Consider the following 22574-nt stretch of genomic DNA (forward strand, 5'->3'; position numbering starts at 1 on the left):
AGGTCGGAATTAGAGAGAAAGAGGGAGTTTGGACCTGGGGCTCTGCCTTGATTATAGTCATGAGCGGGCTGCCTAGGGTTTCACAGGCTCCCTCTTTATTGGAGAAGTTAAAACATAAGAGTGGGAATGAGGGCACAAAGGGAAAAACAGGGTCACTTCAATGGTCAGTTATTTAGGTTACCTGGGGCTTTATACCAGTTGTTTTACTAGTAGCTGTTATATAGCTGGCAATACACTTTCCAGATGCATGTGTTTGAAATTGATGTCTTGGCGATCAAAAGCTTATTGTCAGTCCCTTACACTACAGGGAGGGATGAATAGGTGGAGCACAAAGAATTTTTAGATCAGTGAAACTTCTCTATATGATATTATAATGGTGGATACTTGTCATTATACATTTGTCCAAGCCTATAGAATGTACAACACCAAGAGTGAAACCTTACACAACTATGGGCTTTGGATGATAATGATATATCAATGAAGGTTCATAAATTGTAACAAATGTACCACTCTTTTAGGGGTATACTGGTAATGGGGGACCTTTGGAGGGAATGCAGAGATATAAGGGAAATCTGCTCAATTTTGCTATGATCCTAAAACTGGTATAAAAAATAAAGCCTATTACACACACACACACACACACACACACACACACACACACACACAAAGATAGCATTAGTTAAGTTGCTTTCATATTGAGATTTCTCAAATTGCTAAAAGAAATTGAGTACATCTTAGTCTATGGGGTAAAACATATGGATAACAAGTGTTTTTCAGTGTGTAGGACACAATCACTGATGATATAGGCAAGGGAGTTTTCTGTGCGATCCAGGCGCAGAGCTCCTGTTTGTCCACCGGCTTCAGTCTGACATCCTTCTTCCTTCCCTGTCACGACCCCCATCACGACCGTCTATGGAGCCTTTCTAGGCTTCCTGTCCAAACATAATGAAACAACACCGAATAGCGCTTCAGGCCACAGCATTTGAAGAGCAATAATATAACGTTTCCAGCTATTCAAGGACCATTTTATGACTGAATGATTATGGGACGATAAGGCCATTTATGTTGCGTAGATCTGGGAGCATCTCACATGAGATTTTTAACCTCTGGGAGCATGCTGATTTGATGGAGTCTGAAACAATGTTTTTCCTCCGCCTTGTCAACGGGCGAACCTCTTCCTCCCTTGAGGTAGGAGTCCCATTTTCCAGCTTCCCTCGCAGCGTCGCGCAGCCAAGGCTCTGGGTCAGGATAGAGAACGCGCTCTCCCGCCACCTCGCGAGCTCCAGGACCACATTACCCAGAAGATCGTGCGTCAAGAAGAGCCAATGACCGACCAGGACGAAGCATATCCGTGCGTGCGCATCGCGTGAGAGGGACTTCCGGCCCCTTGCCCGCGTTTTTGCGGTTCTTGGGGATCCCTGGCGCAGCGTTGAGACGCGCATGACAGAACGGAGTAGGCATGGCGAGAGCCATGCTCACAGCCGAGACGCGGGCTAGCGGCTCGGCGACGTTGCCGGTGCTGCTCTGCGCCGGGGCCCGGACAGGCATCGCCCGCCCGGGTGTCCGCTCCGCCCATAGAGCCCGATGGCGACGGCCGCGCGCAGGGACCCGGCTGAGGTACACGCGTGGCCCGCGCCCCCCCCCCCCCCGCCCCCAGACCCTCCAGGCTCGAGCGCGGGGCGTCTGCTCGCGTCCCTGCGGCCCAGGTCCGGTGTCCGGCCCGGGAGGTGCTCGCGGGCAGGGACCCCCGCGTCTGAGCGCCGGCGTGAAGGGGTGCGGGAACGGGCTGCTGGAGCGGGGTTGGCTGGTGCAGGGCTGCAGGGGGCGCCGAGGGAGAGGATTCGGGAGTGTGGGGGTCCGCCCTCTAACCTCGGGAAACAGAGGGTGTGCGGCGGGGGCACGGCGGTCAGGAGGGTTGTCCCTTCATGTGAGGACTCTAGACGGCAAGGAGAGTTCTGGCCAAAGGAGGGACATGATTTCCATTAGGGTTTTTTTTTTTTTTTAATATATGAAATTTATTGTCAAATTGGTTTCCATACAACACAACACCCAGTGCTCATCCCAAAAGGTGCCCTCCTCAATACCCATCCCCCCCCCTCCCTCCCACCCCCCATCAACCCTCAGTTTGTTCTCAGTTTTTAAGTCTCTTATGCTTTGGCTCTCTCCCCCTCTAACCTCTTTTTTATTTTTTTTTTCTTCCCCTCCCTCCATTAGGGTTTTAAAACTCCCCCAGGCAGTTCAAAGGAAGAGCAGATTGGAGGAGGGTTCGTTGAGACCCTGGGAGGGTGGATCTTTGTGCAAGGTCCCACAGCTGCTAAAAGGCCATACTGAGCACTGACGCCCCGTGGTTAGACAGCCAGTCTGAGGTCACTTGGCTTCAGGACCTGGGAGGGGTAGAGAAGGGCATGAGCCCATCCACCTCCCTTTCCACCACCGTCGCATGACACCTGCCTTTTCCCGCAGAGTTCCAGGACTGCAGAAATACTTAGGGAACCAACACAGGTATGTAGAGGGGGCCCTGATCCCTTACTGGCCCTGAATGCCACTCAGATGGCAGTCCTGGGACTCTTATGTGCCATTTTCCTAGTCCTTGGGTCTGGGGACCCTAGAGAAACCCCATCTCAGGGTCCTGAGCTCATGCCAGGGGTTATACGCAGGTGTTCCATTCCTGTCAGCTAACATGAAGGAGTGTGTGGAGTTAACCCAGGGTCAGGTACCAGGAAGTGCAAATACATAAAGGTAAAGCTGAGCTCAGGGTGTTCAGGAACCACGTGTCTCCTTTTCTGATATGAACAAAGAGCAGGTGTCAGGATGGGAATGACTGTCTGAAAAGTTGAGTGTGAATTCTGGAGGTAGTGGGAGGTTTGGGCCAGAGGAGAGAGGTAATGTTAGCAAGGTGGAAACAGTCTCCTTCTGTAAAGTGGAGAACAGACCATGGGAATGAGAGAGGAGCAAGGAAAGCCAGGGTGGAAGCTACTACTATAGTCTAGGTGAGGGTTAATGGACCGGGGCTGTGGTTTAGGGTGGTTGCATTTCTGGATGCGGCCGTGGGATACAAGTTTTAAAACAGGGAAACTGGGGGGCGCCTGGGTGGCGCAGTCGGTTAAGCGTCCGACTTCAGCCAGGTCACGATCTCGCGGTCCAGGAGTTCGAGCCCCGCGTCGGGCTCTGGGCTGATGGCTCAGAGCCTGGAGCCTGTTTCCGATTCTGTGTCTCCCTCTCTCTCTGCCCCTCCCCCGTTCATGCTCTGTCTCTCTCTGTCCCAAAAATAAAAATAAACGTTGAAAAAAAAATTTTAAAACAGGGAAACTGGGTTTTCTCATGTGGGTGGTGAGGGAGGCAAACGGAGGTATCAGGGATAACCCCAGAGTGATTGATCTTCGCGCCTGTAGGGATGGAAGTTCCAACTGAGATGAGGAAGTTGGTAGTAGGAATAATATTCACTGGGGATATCAGGAGCTTTGTTTTGGCCACGTTAGGAGTCTGAGGTATTTCAGAGATCACTTAGTGGAGGCATCGAATTGGCATCTAGAAACACAAGTTGGGAAATCAAAAGAGGGGTTCAAATTGAAGACATTCAAAATGTGGTAGTTACTCTATGGGCCCAAGTAAGTAACCTGTGGTTACATTTAGGAGATATAATCTTCATATTCATGTTCATGAAGCTGTTTATGGGCCAGGAGGTGGAGGGTAGAGACTGAGCACTAGGTCTCTTGCTTGGGACCTGAGTGACGGCATTGGAATTCTTAAATGCAGGTGAGGGAGGTATGTGGCACTTAAGGTAGGGTGTATCAGACAGACTAGTCTAGCAGGTGGCTGAGGCTTCCAGGATAAGAGTGGACATGAAGACGTAGCGGGAAGGGGTAATCAAGGCAAGATGTCACTCAGGCCAGAGCTCTTGTTTATTCACGTCTCTGTGGATCCACCAAGATTTGTGAGGATTTGGTGGGGGCTGGGATGTTTCATTCAGCCTGGTGGGTATGATCAGGGCAAATATATGGTCATCTGTGAGAATCAGTAGGACTGGGGTGGGTGATACATGGACTGGGCTCTGAATGAGGGTTAGGTGGACACAGAAGGTTGTTATTGCCGAGGAGACAGCCTGGGCAGCACAGAAATGGAAGAGGGCCCTGGGTATTGAGACCCACAACTGATTCTGTGTGGCTGAGTCTCAGTAGGGAGGCCTTCATAGAAGGATTAGGTGTTTCCAACTCTAGTGGGAGCCATGGGCATTCTTGGCTTGTATTAGGTTCTGTTAGAATTTTCCAAGTAGCTCTGGATGTTTTCTGTTAAGTTCATTTTATGGCTTAAAATGAAGGCCCATTTTTATGTGCTGCCTTGACACCTGTTGAAGCCCCAAGTGGCTGATGTGGCCAAGAGTGTATTCTTGGGTAAAGTGTCCTAGCCAGGCATCCCTTTTCATCGAGAGGACCAGAGCACTTCCTGCTTCGGCCTTTGAAGTGGGCTTCACTTGTCTACCGGCCCATGGAGTTATTCACACAAGCCATTCACATCATCCTGTGGGAACCAGATGGTACCCCAACTCTTGATCTTGTAAGACTTGCATCTCACAGCCCCTGGTGGTTCACTCTTTTCTAGTATACAGCATTCACATGGCCCTGTAAGGTGTGTGGTGTCCTCCCCTCTGGGCTGTGAATATATGTAGTAAACTGCTGTTGATCTCATCTGTCCAGTGTCCGGTACTTTGTGTTTGGCCGTCCCCATAAGCCTAGGACAGGAATTCTCAAACAAAAGTGACTTACAGGGAGGCCAAGGAGGTGCCTGTTCCACGTGGCATTGTGCCACCAGTGTCCAGGAACATGAGGCTGTGCATTCTGAAGAATACTTGGAGAGGGAGTATGTCTGAAGGTCCCAGGGCCCTAGGAATGACACCTACACGACAGATCATATCAGGGTGGAGGAGTAGCTTGACAGAAGTGGGTGCATTCATCCACCCAGGACCACAGCTCAGACATCTGTTCACCTGTGTGTTGTTGCTGATGATCGGACCTCATGACTCATGAGCCCACGAGTAACCGGCAGTGCAAGCTGTCCCAAGGCCTGGTTTGTTTCCTAGGTTGGAGGCTTGGGAGGAGGGTGATCTTGGGGTAGATGTGTACAGGAGGGATTGGGTACTCAGGAGAAGGGCTCTTGGTGGTTTCATCTGTCACCATCATGACAGGACACTGTGACTTTTGAAGACGTGGCTGTGTACCTGTCCCGGCAGGAGTGGGGTCTCCTTGATGAGTTTCAGAGACACTTCTACCACGATGTGATGCTGGAAAACTTTGAACTTACAGTCTTTCTGGGTAAGGCCCTCACACCACCCCTGTACCCTTAGATGTTCTCTGCTCTTCCCCTTTTTCCCAGGGGCTCGTCTGTGCTTCCTGTATCAGGACCATGGACACTACTTCTTGCCCCAGCTCCCCAAGTATGTGCTGTGGCTGGTAAGGCTGAGGTATGTGCACTGCCCTCTCCTGCAGCAGTCCCAGCATGGGGTCAGGCGTCTAGCAGTCACTGTAGTTGATTCTACTTCGCTTGCCCTCTTCCTGGCCTCTGACTTTGTACAGATCCAAGGCACCAGAATACACCAGCGGCTACTTCTTTCCTCTAGCTGACATTTCTTCATGCCTGCTGTGCCAGGAATTGCTAACACTGACACGGTTACGACTGTCTTGCGAGACACTCTTCTGAAGTTTTCTGTAATCGGTTTCGCCCCCTGTGGTCTATCACATGCTGAGTTGTGGCCCAGTACCGTCTGCTCTTTTGTAAGGTCTTTCCCTTCGTAGTTGCGTTACACAGGTGCCATGTATTTGCTCATCTGGGGAGGGTGGAGAACCTTTAAGCAGTTCACAAATGGCTGTTCAGCCACAGCAACATGGGTTCAGGGAGACCCTAATCTTGACCGGGGGTGCCTGGGCGAGGGTATAACACCGGGGCTGTGTTGAAACTGCAGCAAGAGTCTATGCTCTGTGATTGGTGTTTTGGTGCCGGCAAGTACTTCTCATGTCAGCTGTTTCTTCCCCAGTCTCGATGCTTGGCCTCCTTGTCAGCTCTGCATGTCACTTCCGCTCTCACGTCCTGTGCGGGACCAGTCTGTCCCTTTTGGGACTCTGTGTCTTACCGACTTCCCTCACTGCTCCCTTCTGCAGTGCTTCGCGGCATCGACCGCTCCGTATTGTGTCATGAGGTGTGCATGTGTCTTCAAATAGTACTTGACCATGAGCTGCTCTGTCGAGGTTGGAGTTTCTTGGTCCTGGACGTACCCTTCTTCATAGGGCCTGCTGAAGCTTTTTGCGGAGAAACCGGTTATAGACCCTGCTCTCCTGCACGTCACACGTTGTAGCCATGTCCCTCGCCATTGGACCCCTTCCCCGTGTTCTGCTCTTTATTTCCTTGCAACAGAGCAGCTCTGTCCTCAGCCTGAGCCGATTCGGGTTCTGTAGACAATCCCTGGACTTGTCCTGAGTTTGTCAAACACATTCTTGTGTGTGGGCGGTCCCCCCAACCGCAGTAAGCATGGATCCTCCTCATTTGGTTCCTTTCAGGTTGTTGGTGTAGAGGAGACCACGAGGAGGAGCATTTCTGTAGGTGTGCCACAGGTGAGGACTCCAGGGCAGGTGTGTCTGCCCAGAAGGCCTGCTCCTAGGAGATACGAAGCTTCGTCTCGAGGGACATTTATGTGCACCAGGGAGCACATACCACGTGGAGGCTGTACACCCATGGGGCAGGTGGGCAGTGAATTTTATTGCAGACCTCCTGTAGCACCAGAAGCAGCACATTGGAGAGAAACACTTGCGGAGCAGAGTCTCATTTGTGAAGAGCTACAGGTTCTGTGTCCCAGAAGCGCTTTACCTACATGGCGAGGCGGGGCGGGGGAGGGGGGGTCGGGAAGGACCTCAGGAATGACTTCTTGAGCAGCTCAGTGTCTCTTCGATGTAAGTCCCTCCCATTGTGGAGAAACCCAAGAGAGTACCGAGTGTGCAGTGGCCTCACGTGGTATGAAAACTCATTCGAAACGGAGGACGCATGAAAGCTTTCAAGAACAGATACACATCTGTCCAACACCAGAGACCGCTCTAGAGGAAGACCTTCCATGTGTGGTGCGTGTTCCATGTGTGGAAGTCTTGCAGCAGAAGGCACCGCCTCAGTCACCATTGGAGAGGTCACACTGGAAGAGGGCCTCAGGGGTGCAGGGAACGGGGGAGATTATTTAGCAAGGTCAACCTCACTGAGCATCACAGAGGTTACACTGGACAAAGGCCTTGTTTGTGCAGGGAATGTGGGCACCTCTTTACTTACAGATCCAGTCTCTTGAACCTGAGGTTTCATACTGAATCCAGGCCTCATGGGTGCGGGGAATGGGGGAAATCTTGTAGCCAGAGTTCTGTGCTCCTTCAGCATCAGAATTCATGCTGGAGAAGGCCTTTTAAGGACAGGGAATGTGGGAAATCCTTTAACTGAAGCTCTGTGCTCCTTCAGCATCAGAAAGCTCACACTGGCTGGAGGCTTCCTGCGTGTGCGGAGTACTCAGGTGGACGCCCCGTCTCACTGAGGACCCAGAAAGTCACATGGGAAACTTAGGTCATTACCGTAGATGTGCAGGGGATGTGCGATCTCTGTACTGCTGAGAACCCTGGAGGTGGTCCCTTGTGAGGGATCTAAATTCCACCTGAATTTAAACTCCTACATCTGAACAACCACCAAATTCCAGGTATGTGCGAGGTATGTTTTCTTTTTTCATTAAAAAAAAAAAAAGAAACTTTTAATGTTTATTTTATTTTTGAGAGAGAGAGAATGCAAGCAGGGGAGGGACAGAGAGGGAGGCAGACACAGAATCTGAAGCAGGCTCGAGGCTCTGAACTGTCAGCACAGAGCCTGATGTGGAGCTCGAACTCAATGTGGGGCTCAAACTCCCCAACCGTGAGACCGTGACCAGAGCCATAGTCAGATGCTTAAATGACTGAGCCACCCAGGTACCTCTGGGAGAGGTATGTTTTAAAATCTGTCTTTGCCTGGGGCGCCTGGGTGGCGCAGTCGGTTAAGCGCCGACTTCAGCCAGGTCACGATCTTGCGGTCCGTGAGTTCGAGCCCCGCGTCAGGCTCTGGGCTGATGGCTCAGAGCCTGGAGCCTGTTTCCGATTCTGTGTCTCCCTCTCTCACTGCCCCTCCCCCGTTCATGCTCTGTCTCTCTCTGTCCCAAAAATAAATAAACGTTGAAAAAAAAAATAAAAAAAATAAAATCTGTCTTTGCCAGATTTATGCCCCCCAGTTCTGTTGCTGAACCCGTTCTACGTCTACCCTGTGGAAGGTGCCCATGGTATGTATCATTCACTAACTACATTGTGTTCAGGGAAGTAGCACTTTCCTGGTGGTGGAAGGGTGTCTGAGAAGCCTGAGCTTTCATTCCTTTCTCATTTCCTTCTCTCTGATGATTTAGGCCATGGATCTGATCCAGTTTGGGCCTGGAAGACTTTGCTCATGACTTGAAAACAGACTTCCTTTTTCAGGGATGTTATTGGTCTCACATGACTTTTTTTTTTTTAATGCTTATTTATTTATTTAAATCATTTATTATTATTATTTGATTTACATCCAAGTTAGTTAGCATATAGTGCAACAGTGATTTCAGGAGTAGATTCCTTAATGCCCCTTACCCATTTAACCCATCCCCTTTCCCACAACCCCTCCAGTAACCCTCTGTTCTCCATATTTAAGAGTCTCTTCTGTTTTGTCCCCCTCCCTGTTTTTATATTATTTTTGCTTCTCTTACCTTGTGTTCATCTGTTCTGTGTCTTAAAGTCCTCATATGAATGAAGTCATATGATGTTTGTCTTTCTCTGACTAATTTCATTTAGCATAATACTCTCTAGTTCCATCCACATAGTTGCAAATGGCAAGATTTCATTCCTTTCTGATTGCCGAGTAATACTCCATTGTATATAAATACTACATCTTCTTTGTTCACTCATCTGTCGATGGATATGTGGGCTCTTTCCATACTTTGGCTATTGTCAATAGCACTGCTATAAACATTGGGGTGCATGTGTCCCTTTGAAACAGCATACCTGTATCCCTTGGATAAATACCTAGTAGTGCAACTGCTGGGTTGTAGGGTAGTTCTATTTTTAATTTTTTGAGGAACCTCCATACTGTTTTGCAGAGTGGCTGCACCAGTTTGCATTCCCACCAGCAGCGCAAAAGAGATCCTCTTTCTCCTTTCCAACATCTTTTGTTGCCTGAGTTGTTAATATTAGCCACTCTGATAGGTATGAGGTGGTTTTGCTTTGTATTTCCCTGATGATGAGTGATGTTGAGCATTTTTTCATGTGTCGGTTGGCCATCTGGATGTCTTCTTTGGAGAAGTGTCTACTCATGTCTTTTGCCCATTTCATCACTGGATTATTTGGTTTTTGGGTGTTGAGTTTGATAAGTTCTTTATAGATTTTGGATACTAACCCTTTATCTGATGTCATTTGCAAATATCTTCTCCCATTCTGTCAGTTGCCTTCTAGTTTTGCTGAATGTTTCCTTCACTATGTAGAAGTTTTTTATTTTGATGAGGTCCCAATAGTTCATTTTTGCTTTGGTTTCCTTGGCCTCTGAAGACGTGTTGAGTAAGAAGTTGCTGTGGCCAAGATTAAAGAGGTTTTTCCTGCTTTCTCCTCAAGGATTTTGATGACTTCCTGTCTTCCATCCATTTTGAGTATTTTTGTGTATGGTGTAAGAAACTGGTCCAGGTTCATTCTTTTGCATGTCGCTGTCCAGTTTTCCCAGTACCACTTGCTGAAGAGACTGTCTTTAATCCATTGGATATTCTTTCCTGCTTTGTCAAAGATTAGTTGGCCATATGTTTGTATGTCCATTTCTGGGTTCTCTATTCTGTTCCATTGATCTGAATGTCTGTTTTTGTGCCAGTGTTTGTTTATTTTTGGGAAAGAGAGCGAGTGCATGTGCATAAACTGGGGAGAGGCAGTGAAAGGGAGGGGGACAGTATCTGAAGAGGGCCATGTGCTGACAGCAGAGAGCCTACACAGGGCTCGAACTCAGGAACTGTGAGATCGTGACCTGAGCTGAAGTCAGTTGCTCAACCAATTGACCCACCCACATGTCCCCTTCATGTGGCTCTTGTGATGGAATTTTCCAGCCTCCAAAGCACAAACCTGGGACCACTGTTCTGGTTTGTGTGATGAAGGCCTTATTTCAGGCACCTTTAATCTTGGGGGTTCCAGTCCCTGTGTTTGTGGCGGCTTGAAAACAACCTTTTGAGCTGTTCTGCTGAGAACAGTTGAGTTGTGCTAGCATGAAGGTGTGACCGGCTTTTGTTGGGATTCCAAATTTGGTGCACCTCAGATGGGATAATATTACAGCAGAATACGTGTAGCTCTCTCCTTTTGGCCTAGTTTGTGTTGCTGCTCTTAGCCTCCCAGAAAGACTGCAGGGCCTTATGGTCCTTATATGTAGCTTCGATGTTGTGGTGTTTTGTCGGTTCAGAGGTCAGCCTGAGGAAGAGACCATTGTGACGACGTCTGGTGTTTGTGGGAGTAACAGAGTATTCTGTTACTCATTCATAGGGGATTTTGCGCTTTGCTCAGCACTGGTAAGGGAAATCTGTTCCACAGATTCCTGCAAAGGAGCATGTGCCCTGGTGTCCAGAATTCTTTAGGTTAGTGGTACCGGTTGAAAGATTATAGGAGGATGGGGCTCCTGGTGACTCAGTTGGTTAAATATCTGACTCTTGATTTCAGCTCAGGTCGTGATCTCACGGTTGTGGGATATAGCCCCACATCGGGCTCTGCACAGACACCGTGGAGCCTGCTTGGGATTCTCTCTCTCTCTCAAAATAAGTAAATAAACATTTTAAAGAAAAATTATAGGGGTACTCATAATTATTATAAAAGACTGGACTTATAGAGAGTGAGGAGACTACAACAGACTGGTTGGATTGTGCCTCTTCTAAAAGAGCGTCCACGACGTTTAGTTCCTGTGGCTGTGAAGGATGAGAATCCGAAATTCTCAGGATTTCCAGAAGAGTATATCTTGTGTAGCCGAGGGCCTGTCAGAAAGAATAATCTGAAGGTTTTACGAGTCTTACAGCTCTTTTTGGGCTATCTCAAGGCTGTTGCTGTACAGGGAGGAAAACTGGGGGCAGGGAGGGGTAGAGAGAAAGGAGATGTCTTGGTCAGTGATGTGGCCTTTGTGCCTCAGACTGCAGTCCTTTTGAATCAAGTGGAAATGGCTTTCATTGCTCACCAATATTTGTTATCACTGAGGAGGGCATCTGCTCCAGGAGCATGAGGAGAGATGGTGGAGTGGATATTGGAGGATTTTACAAAATAGTAGGAAGTCCAGATTTTTATTTCAAACCATGTTTCTAAAGCTTTGATAAGGTGTAGATGGCATGCAGTAAACTGTACAACTAAATAACCCAGGAAACCCCTCACTGTCATGATAATGGACGTGCCCATCACGCCCATATCTATAATGATGCCTTTCTCTCTCTCTCTCTCTCTCTCTCTCTCTCTCTCTCTCCCTCTCCCTCTCCCTCCCCCCCCCTCCCCCTTTCTCTCTCTCTCGCTTGCCTGTCAGGCAACCATTGGTTTACTTTCCTTTATAACAGATTAATTTGCATTGTCTGGAATTCTACATGATTGAAGTAATACATTGTTTACCCTTTTTCTTTTACTGCCATGGATGCCCTCTGCAGAATGTTTATTTTCAGATTCAGCAATGATACTTACATAATCATTCATTATTTTTATATTACTGAGAGTATGATGTTCTATGAACTACCACTATTTGTATTTTCATTCGTCTCTTTATGGATATTGACTTCTTTCCAGTTTGGGTGGTTACAAATAAAATTGCTAGACATTTTAATACAATTCTTTATGTGGCTGTGTTTCATTTCTCTTGTGTTAGTACTTCAGAGTGCAGTGCTGGAGTCACAGGCTAGGTGAATGTCTTAGCTTTTTAAGAAATGTCAAAACTGGGGGTGCCTGGGTGGCGCAGTCGGTTAAGCGTCCGACTTCAGCCAGGTCACTATCTCGCGGTCCGTGAGTTCGAGCCCCGCGTCAGGCTCTGGGCTGATGGCTCGGAGCCTGGAGCCTGTTTCCGATTCTGTGTCTCCCTCTCTCTCTGCCCCTCCCCCGTTCATGCTCTGTCTCTCTCTGTCCCAAAAATAAATAAACGTTAAAAAAAAAAAAAAAAGAAATGTCAAAACTGGTCTAAAATAGTTCTCTCGGGGTGCCTGGGTGGCTCAGTCGGTTGAGCATTGGTCATGATCTTGCGGTTCGTGGGACTGTGTCGGACTCTGTGCTGACAGTTCAGAGCCTGGAGCCTTACTTCCGATTCTGTGTCTCCCTCTCTCTCTCTGCCCTTCCCCTGCTTGTGCTCTGTCTCTGTCTCTCTCTCAAACAATAAACATTAAAAAAATGGTTCTCTCTACTAGCGGTGTATGAGAGTTCTGGTTCCTCTATATCCTTGCCAGTAGTAGATACAGTTTTTAAAAATTTTGACCCCTTTAATGAATATTTAGCAGTATTTCACTGTGGTTTTAGGTGAATTTCCCTGATGTTTCATGATGTTGAACATTTTTTCATTTGTATATTTGCCAGATACATGTCGTCTTTGGTATAATGTTGGTTCATATCTTTTACCTGCTTTTTTTAAAAAAAAGGTTAGAGGTACCTGGGTGGCTCAGTCAGTCGAGTGTCCCACTTCAGCTTAGGACATGATCTCATGGTTTGTGGGTTCGAGCCCCATGTCCAGGTCTGTGCTGACAGCTCGGAGCATGAAGGCTGCTTCAGATTCTGTGTCTTCCTCTCTTTCTGCCCCTCTCCTGCTCATGCTCTGTCTCTCTCTCTTGAAACAAATGAAAACATAACATACCAAAACATATTGGATGCAGGGAAAGCAGTTACACAGAAAGATTATAGATCTAAATGCCTACATTAAGATAAAAGATGGATCTCAAATAAACAACCTTACTTTACACTGCCAGGAATTAGAAGAATAAGCCCCAAATTAGCTGAAGAAAATAAATGGTAAAGATCAGAACAGAAATAAATGAAATAGAGACTAGAAAAACAACAGAAATGATCAATGAAATGAATAATTTTTTAAAATATTTATGTATTTTGAGAGAGAGGGAGCAGGGGAGGGGCAGAGAGAGTGGGAGAGAGAGAATCCCGAGCAGGCTCTGTGCTGTCAGTACAAATCCCATTGTGGGGCTCAATCTCACCATGGGGTCACGACCTGAGCCGAATCAAGAGCTGAACACTTAACCGACTTAGCCGCCCAGGTGCCCCTCCTTTTTTTTTTTTAATGTTTATTTATTTATTTTGAGAGAAATTGTTCTAAGAAAAGCAAAATTGACAAAACTAGATTAGCAGAGATAAAAAACAGGATCGAATTAAAATTATATAAAAAGTGGAGGCTTTGCAGCTAATACCACAGAAATAAAAGGATCACAAGACTACTGTGAGCAAGTATAGAGCACTGAGTAAGAAGACGAAAGCAGTGGGGCATCTGGGTGGCTCGGTCGGTTAAGCGTCCGACTTCGGCTCAGGTCATGATCTCACGGTCCGTGAGTTTGAGCCCCGAGTCGGGCTCTGTGCTGACGGCTCAGAGCCTGGAGCCTGTTTCAGATTCTGTGTCTCCCTCTCTCTCTGCCCCTCCCCTGTTCATGTTCTGTCTCTCTCTGTCTCAAAAATAAATAAATGTTAAAAAAAAAAAAAAAAGACGAAAGCAGTAAGGTTTGGGGTTTTAAGGTCCATCTGGTGACAGCAATGACTGAAAAACTGTCCTTGTGCCCTAGATGAGAGCTGTTGAAATTCTAGTTACAGGGAGAAAACCAAACATTCACATATTTTTCGGAATCTGGGAAGAGAGCTCTCCACATCACAAATGACGTGTGTGTTCTTGTACATTCTGTCAAGACAGAATTCCACAGTCCCTTTGGTGTTAGGTTTTGTTTCATTTGAAACAGTATTTCTTCTCTCAAACACGGAAGTCCTACAAGATTTTTGATTCATAATTCATGACCACTTACCCATTTGTAACACAAATGAACTCATAGCAAACCATTTGCCTCATCCCTGGAATCCAGTCACTCAGACCACAAATAGGATTTAAAAGGTTTTCCTAAAGCACAGACATTTGTGAGTAGGAGGAATGCAAAGAACAGAGGGGTTGAGAGATAGGATGAGCTTAGATGAAAGCTGCTTACGTAAGGAAAAACATCTTAGGGAAACATTTGAATTTTGAAACTCATAAAATCACTTAAAACCTTTGCTCTCTGAAGTAACTCAGTCTTTTCCTGAAATTCATGTTTTCTCCCTTTAAGGGGGGAGGGAAGATTTTTCTCTTTTGCAGGTCACAGGGTTTTTTCCTATGGAAGCACAATCCTGATTTCTTAAGCATGTTCTCAGCCAGCTACAGAAGCATTCATCATAATCCAGATGGTGTCATGAGATGTGGAGCCTCTGCCTGGACTGGGAGCTTCCCACACACTGTGCATCTTCCCTTCATCTGTGAGAGTACGTGACAGACACGGCCGCGGCTCTGCAGCGGGAACAGGCAACGTGAAGGTTCCAAAAGGCAGACGGGACAGCAGACGGAAGACAGATGCAATCTGATTGCACTGTAAAGATGAGGTTTCATAACTACATCAAAACTACACTCCATTCTTGAGGATTCTACCAAATCATATGAAAAACAAAAGATGTCCGACATCTAGGAGCTGTCCTAAATTCAACTCCATAACATTTCGTCTTCATTTGTCAGGAATAAAGCCATATGAAGAATATTCCAAGTCTGAGGAGCCTTTCCAGGTGGCTCATTGTTCTCCTGTGTCCCGGTTTCTGGAAGTTTAGTACACTTTTACAAGTGGATACATTTAGTAAGTTACGCATGGCCAGGTGTGATCTTGGATCAATAAGCTAGAGAACAGACACATAGGGTAAAGCAAGAGAGAGTGATACAGCAGACAAAGGTGAGAGAAGAGGGAGGGGAAGAGAGAACAAGAGATGAATCATGTTAGAAGCCAAAGATTAAAAAAATATCAGAAAGTGGCACAGTTCTAGGAAAATGGGACAGATGGGACAGTGTAAGTCTTCAGTAGTGACGAAAAGGACTGCGTGTCAGGAACTGAACGAAAGTACATTTTCTAACAATTCAAATGGACTTAAACGGAGACAAATCAATATAGAATTCTGATAAAGATTTATTTTGCCGAGCCAGCAAAGTGTCTCCGTGCCCCTATGTAAAAAGAATTGGTAAGAACAGTTTTTGGAAGCACAGTGGATTCACAAAGGAAAGCATGCATTCAGACAGCAGTTACAGGAGTGCCCTGGGATGCTGTGCTGCTTGTTGGGGTACTCCTTTCTGAGTCCTAGTCTCTGTTGGGTTCTGAGCCTGGCACTCCCCCTCTTATCAGGATAACGTCCAAGCTTCTGTTGTTAGAGAACAGGTGGTACAGCTGTGCATTGAAGATCTGTATGTATGTGACTAGGACGCTTTCCCATCTTCTAGAATCATGTGCTAATGTCCTGAAACTCAGATTCATAATACAGTTGGATGAGAATTCATCATCGTTCAGTTTCTAGAATCTAGAATTACTTTCAAGGTTCTGAATAACTGTCAGGAGCTAAGAATAAGCAGTGAAGACTGCCCTCACAGCCTACAATCTAACGTATGTAGAGAGTGCCTAAAATTTTTTTCTCAAGTAACTAGCTGCAGGACATTTTTACTATAAACCTATTTTTCATATCGACTTTCACCTAGAGATCAAAGGGGAAAGAAGAGCTACTGACACTCATGTATTCCATGCCCCTAAATGTTTACGTTTCCCCATTTAAATGTGTAAAAGCTTTTAATTAAAACTGTGATGATCTCTTTTTAATTTTTAAATAAGCTTATTTTTTACAGTTTATTTATTTATTTTGAGAGAGAGGGAGAGAGAATCCCAAGCAAGCTCCACACTGTCAGCATGAAGCCCGATCTCACAAACCGTGAGATAATGACCTGAGCCAAAATCAAAAGTCATTCGTGCAACCGACTGAGCCACCCAGGCATCCCATCAAAACAAACTTATCTGTTTTTTTTTTTTTAATTTTTAATGTTTTTTTTTTGAGAGAGAGACAGTGTAAACATGAGAGGGGCAGAGAGACAGACAGACAGAATCTGAAGCCAGCCTCCTGGAGCTGAGCTGTTAGCAAAGAGCCCGACGCGAAGCTAGAACCCACAAACTGCCAGCTCGTGACCTGAGCCAAAGTTGGACACTTAACCAACTGAATCACCCAGGCACCCCTGAAGTAAATTTATTTTAGAGCAGTTTTAGGTTCAAGACAAAATAGAGCAGAAAGTTCGAGGAGTTCCTATATACTGCCTGCCTGTCCCCAGATGCACAGCCTCCTATGAACATTCAATATTAGCGATGTCCATTTGTTACAATCAATGAACCTAAACTGACACATCATTATTACCCGAAGTTCATAGTTCATTTTTGTTTCATAGTTTAAGTTAGAATTTGCTTTTGGTGTTGTACATTGTATGGATTTGGTGCATGTGTAATGATACATATCCATCATCATAATATATGGAATAATTTTACTGCCCTGACAGTCCTTCATGCTCTGCATATTCATCCACCCCGTGCCTTAACCCCTGGAAACCACTGATCTTTTTACCGTCTCCAAAGTTTTGCCTTTTCCCAAATGTTATATAATTGGAATCACACAGTATGTAGCCTTTTCAGATTATTTTCTTTCACTTAGTAATATATTATTTTGGTTCCTGTGTGTCTTTTTCATGGCTTGAAAGTTCATTTCTTTCTAGTGCTGAATGATATTCCATTGTATGAATGTACTAGGGTTTATGTATCCATTCATCTATTAAAGCAAATCCTGGTTGCCTCTCAGTTTGGCAACTATGAATAAAGCTACTATGAACATCTGTGTGCAGGTTTTTGTGTGCATGTGTTTTCAACCCATATGAGTAAATACGAAGGAGTGTGATTACTGGATTGTGTGATAAGAGTATGTTTGGTTTTGTTAGATACTGTCAGACTGTATCCCAAAGTGTCTTATGCAACTGTTCACTCCTACCAGAAGTGAATGAGAGTTCCTGGTGCTCCACATTCTCACCAGCATTTGATGTTGTCAGGGTTTGGGATATTGGCAATTGTGTTAGGTGTGTAGTAGTATCTCACTCTTAATTTGCTATTTCTTAATGATGTGATGTTGAACATCATTTCATATGCTCGGTGGTGATATATGTATCTTCTTTGGTGAGCTGTCTGTTAAGGTCTTTTGCCCATTTTTTAAACGGTATTTTTTGCCCATTTTTAAATCAAGTGTTTTACTGTAGGGTTTTAAGAGTTCTTTGTATATATTTGATAACAGTCTTTGATTAGATGTGTCCTTTGCAGATGTTTTTTTCTGGTCTGTGGCTTGTCTTCTATTCTCTTGACATTGTCTTTTGCTGAGCAGAAGTTTTGAATTTTAATGGAGCCCAGCTTATCAATTATTTCTATAATGTATTGTGCCTTTAGTTTTGTATTGAAAAAGTTATCACTATCCCCAAGGTTATCTAAGTTTTTTCCTATGTTATCTTCTAGGAATTTTATAGTCGTTGTTGTTATGCATTCAGGTCTGTTATCCACTTTGAGTTCATTTTTGTGAAGGGAATAAAGACTATGTTTAGATTTTTTTTTTTTTTTTTTTTTTTGCATCTGGATGTTCAGTTGTTCCAGCGTATTTGTTGAAAAGGAAAAGATTGGGGCGCCTGGGTGGCGCAGTCGGTTAAGAGTCCGACTTCAGCCAGGTCACGATCTCGCGGTCTGTGAGTTTGAGCCCCGCGTCGGGCTCTGGGCTGATGGCTCAGAGCCTGGAGTCTGTTTCCTATTCTGTGTCTCCCTCTCTCTCTGCCCCTCGCCTGTTCATGCTCTGTCTCTCTCTGTCCCAAAAATAAACAAATAAACGTTGAGAGAAAAAAAAAGAAAAGGAAAATATTATCTGTGTTCCATTACATTGCATTTGTTACTCTGTCAAAGATCATTTGACCATAGGTCTATTTCTCAGCTCACTATTCTGTTCCATTAATCTTTTTATCGATTCTTTGGCCAGCAACACACTGTCTTGATCACTGTTGCTTTAATTTTTTTTTAAGTTTATTTTTGAGAGAGACGGAGGTTGAATGGGGGAGGGGCAGAGAGAGAGGGAGACACAGAATCTGAAGCTGGCTCCAGGCTCCGAACTGTCAGCAGAGAGCCCAGCGTGGGGTTCAAACCCATGAACTGTGAGATCATGACCTGAGCTGAAGGAAGTTGGCCATTTAACTGACTGAGCCACCCAGGCATCCCCTGTCACTGTTGCTGTAGTAATCTTGAAGTTGGGTAGTGTCAGTCTTTGACTTTGTTCTTTTTCTTGAATATTGAATTAATTAGCTACTTTGGTTCATTTGCCTCTCCATACAAACTTTAGAATCAGTTTGTCGATATCCACAAAATAACTTGCTGGGATTTTTACTAAGAGTGTATTGGATATGTAGATAAATTTGAGAAAAACTGACATCTAGACAATATTGAGTCTTCTTGTTCATGAACCTGGTATGCCTCTCCATTTATTTAGTTCTGGATTCTGTGTCTCTGTCTCCTCCGCGGAGTCCTACCCAGACAGGCGTGCTCTGAAGCCTCAGGCTGGCCGCCCTTAAACCTCAGCCCCAGAGGCTAGCATCAGAGGTCAGGTGCACCAGCCGCTGCATCCCGGCTTCCTCCTACAGAGGCAGTGTCCTCACTTCAGGCTCAGAAGCCGGGGCCCCACTTCCTCCTACTACAGAAGGTGATGCCCCACCTGTGGCAACCAAGCAGTGCTGGTGCCTCTCTTGCACATGTGTTCATGCAATCTTGGGGACCTGCCCTTGGGTCAGGAGACTCTGCATTAGGAATCTCAGGTGAACCTGAGCCCTGGGACATGGTTGCCAGCCTCTAGGCCTTCATGCTGTCGTTACTTGGTCTGGTTTTTCTTCCTATGGGGAGCTGCAGAGGGGCTTGACCAGCCCTTGAGGACTCTCCTCACAGAGGAGTTTTCTTTGGCCTTAGAGAAGGGGTCCTGCCGGGACTGGGAGGTGACGGATAGCCACAAGCCCTGCTTCCTCACAGCAGCTGGCCGGGTTTAGTACATGCAGTGCACAAAATGCATAACAGCCTTTAAAAGAAGGCAGCTTGGGGCGCCTGGGTGGCGCAGTCGGTTAAGCGTCTGACTTCAGCCAGGTCACGATCTCGCGGTCTGTGAGTTCAAGCCCCGCGTCAGGCTCTGGGCTGATGGCTCGGAGCCTGGAGCCTGTTTCCGATTCTGTGTCTCCCTCTCTCTCTGCCCCTCCCCCGTTCATGCTCTGTCTCTCTCTGTCCCAAAAATAAAATAAAAAACGTTGAAAAAAAAATTAAAAACAAAAATAAAAAAAAATAAAAGAAGGCAGCTTTAGGGGCGCCTGGGGGGGGGGGGGGCTCAGGCAGTTAGGCGTCCGACTTCAGCTTAGGTCATCATTTCATGGTTCAGGAGTTTGAGACCCGCCTCCGGCTCTGTGCTGACAGCTAGGAGCCTGAAGCCTGCTTCGGATTCTGTGTCTCCCTCTCTCTCTGCCCCTCCCTTGCTCACGCTCTGTCTCTCTAAAAATAAATAAACATTTAAAAAATTTTATGAAAAAATTAAAAGAAGGCAGCTTTCAGTCTACAAGGTGTCAAGAGAGGGAAGTATCAGGTAATGGGTGTAAAATGAGAAAGTAGCTTTAGGTTGTCGAAGATGTATTAAGTGAGAAAATCAAAACATGGGTCAGTGTACAAAGTCTGACTTAATTTTTCCTGAGAAAAACAGTTGATACAGGCATACATTTGAACACAGACACACACGTGCAGATACAATTCTGAGAAGATAATGCTCTACTGCATGTGTTTTTCTCCAAGAGGGAGAACTGTCATAGACTTTTCACATGCTATTTTATAATTGTATATAATGTTTTGTATTAGGGAAAGTAACCTGTACTGATCTCTTCTCCCCCTCTCCCTCCTCCTTTTCAAAATCCTGCAGATTTAGAGAGGACTCCAATTACTGTGAGAAACACCATGACCTGAAAATCACAACAGTACAGTGGAATGTTATCAAATGTACCAGAATCACCTGGAAAATTGTTAAACCACAAATTCTAGGTCCTGATCCCCAGAATCTCTATTTCACTAGGTTAGTTTCTGAAATGAGAATGAGCTTTTCTTTACTTTTCTTTTATGTTTATTTATTTATTTATTTTGGGAGAGAGCAAGCAGGGAAAGTGCAGGGAGAGGGAGAGAGAGAGAATCCCAAGAAGCCTCTGTGCTGTCAGTGCAGAGCCCAATGTGGGGCTCAAACCCACAAAACATGAGATCATGACCTGAGCTGAAACCAAGAGTCGGACGCTTAACCGACTGAGTCCTGAGAATGAGCATTTCTAACAAGTCACCAGGTGACACTGATGGTGAAGGTCTAGGAATCAAACTTGAAAAACAGGGTTCTATGAAAAATGAGGCTGCCTAGTTCCAGGCCTTCAAGTCCACCACTATGAAGAAATGCAGGCTCCCAGAAGCAGAGCCAAGGTTTCTCACGTACATCCCCTGAGCATCTGTGCAGGAGCAAGTCAGGCTAATGGCCTACTTGGCTAGAGTCCTTCACTGTGGAGCCCTTTGAGTGCTTTATCCACCAAAGCTATCTAACCACCTGTGTATTTTGCCTAGAGCTTATTCCAAAAATGCCCACCCGGTTATCCCTCATATATTATCCTTCAAGTTTTTGCTCAATGACCCTCCAGAGAGGCCCGCCTTACTGCTCTAATACACATACCATACTTCTAAGCACATTCACCTTATCTTCTTCTTGTGCCTACCACATTCTAACATGCCGTATGATTTAGTATTTCTTCTTTCATGATTTCTGTGACCTCCTTGTATATAATATAGCCCCCAGGAGGACAGAAATCTTTTGTCCCTTTTGTGTCCTAATGTCTCCTATGCGTGTACAATAAGTTCTTGAAGCCAAATACTCATTGATCATTTGTTAGAACAGAGAAAAAACACACTTTAGCTTCCCTTTATAGTTTTACAGTTCTGCCTATTCCTCATGTGCCTGTTAGCTTTCCCTGAATGCCAATATCGCTTCATTTCAAGAATGAGTAAGAATCAAATTTTGGAGACAAAGTCTTCAGAATGATTGTTACAGTCACATGCTCAGCTTAATTGTATTTCTTCTCAGACAACACTGATATAATTTCTCTGAGATCTTTTTGCCATCCACTGATATTTACATTAATATCACAATTCTGACACAAATTCTGAATCCTTACATAGCCACTATTAATAGCTTTCTGTAATTTGCATTTTACAACTGTTTTTCTCAGATAATGTCAATTCCTCATGCAGAATATTCTCTGTAATCATAGGGGAAATGATAACCACTTTCCAGTAATGAGATGAAATCATGGATTTAAGTTGCTCCCTACATTTTGAAGTTCACAACACCCTTTTCATACATGCTACACCTGTGAACACAAGCCACTGAAGCTGTCAAAGTAGCAGGTTCTTCACAGTTCTATTTTTGAGACTATTTTCATTTTTGAAAATGACTATCAGGCTATCCAAAAAGATTATGAAATAGATTTAAAAAAATTTTTTTTCAACGTTTTTTATTTATTTTTGGGACAGAGAGAGACAGAGCATGAACGGGGGAGGGGCAGAGAGAGAGGGAGACACAGAATCGGAAACAGGCTCCAGGCTCTGAGCCATCAGCCCAGAGCCCGACGCGGGGCTCGAACTCACGGACCGCGAGATTGTGACCTGGCTGAAGTCGGACGCTTAACCGACTGCGCCACCCAGGCGCCCCTGAAATAAATTTAAAAAAAGAGGTAAACATGTCGCTCACTAGGTTGGACACAATAATTTACAGTCAAGGGAGACATTTTCTGTAGTAATTACAGAGCTCACCTTTTATTCCTGCTTCAGGGTAGCCCAGCCTCCCTCTACAATATTTCCTGTCATGACGCAACCTGTTTTTTCTCTTGTCCCTAATCAAACATAGACCGATAAAACGACTGTTCATACACTGCACAGTATATGGATTTGAACTGCAACGTGACATGTTAGCTTCTGCTACCAGTGGACACATTTTGTCTGAATGACTACGGATAAGTGCATTTGGATCTGTAGCCTCTGGGAGCAAACTGAACTTCACGAAGTCCGAAGTTAACACTTTTCCAAACGCTTGGGTGAACAGCTGCAGACAACACACAACACGCCCCAGAAACTTGAGTTCTCCTTGAGGAAGGGACAAAGACCCTTCTACTCCCTTGGACTCGCAGACGCCATCCCCCAGGGCAGCTCGCGGCTCTAAACTCGTCCGCAGGTCTGCTGGGGAGCGCTCTTGCCCGAGGCACCGGAGTCCGTGGGAACTACATTACCCGGCAGGCTCCGCGTCTAACGGCCCCCTCGCCGAGCCAATGAAGGTTTAGCACAGGGGCCTTCCGTGTGTGACACCTAGCGCGGGGCGGGACTT

At 45.7% G+C, this 22574-nt stretch overlaps 1 protein-coding gene across 4 annotated transcripts; it reads left to right on the forward strand.

The window, feature by feature from the left end:
- The first annotated feature begins 1414 nt into the window (after positions 1 to 1414).
- Positions 1415 to 8616, forward strand: LOC125152447 (zinc finger protein 211-like). 4 transcript variants are annotated; one of them, XM_047834394.1, is made up of 6 exons: positions 1415 to 1617; positions 2464 to 2502; positions 5371 to 5458; positions 6549 to 6731; positions 7483 to 7714; positions 8258 to 8616. In XM_047834394.1, the coding sequence occupies exons 1-5, from the start codon at positions 1460 to 1462 to the stop codon at positions 7582 to 7584; spliced, it is 570 nt and encodes a 189-aa protein (XP_047690350.1). In that variant the 5' UTR covers positions 1415 to 1459; the 3' UTR covers positions 7585 to 7714; positions 8258 to 8616. The 4 variants fall into 4 exon arrangements, with proteins under 4 accessions (XP_047690350.1, XP_047690348.1, XP_047690349.1 ...); XM_047834392.1 differs by having other exon boundaries at positions 6549 to 7714; XM_047834393.1 differs by lacking the exon at positions 8258 to 8616 and having other exon boundaries at positions 6549 to 7788.
- The last annotated feature ends 13958 nt before the right edge of the window (positions 8617 to 22574 follow it).

This window comes from Prionailurus viverrinus, chromosome E2, assembly GCF_022837055.1.
Source record: "Prionailurus viverrinus isolate Anna chromosome E2, UM_Priviv_1.0, whole genome shotgun sequence".
In the NCBI taxonomy this organism is placed as follows: Eukaryota; Metazoa; Chordata; class Mammalia; order Carnivora; family Felidae; genus Prionailurus; species Prionailurus viverrinus.

What these genes read in the sequence shown, in the direction of transcription:
- LOC125152447 (XM_047834392.1), top strand. Translation starts at nt 1,460, where the DNA reads ATGGCGAGAGCCATGCTCACAGCCGAGACGCGGGCTAGCGGCTCGGCG. An exon ending in CGCGCAGGGACCCGGCTGAG is followed by an intron (nt 1,618 to 2,463) that starts GTACACGCGTGG and finishes CTTTTCCCGCAG; the next exon opens with AGTTCCAGGACTGCAGAAAT. An exon ending in CTGTGGCTGGTAAGGCTGAG is followed by an intron (nt 5,459 to 6,548) that starts GTATGTGCACTG and finishes GGTTCCTTTCAG; the next exon opens with GTTGTTGGTGTAGAGGAGAC.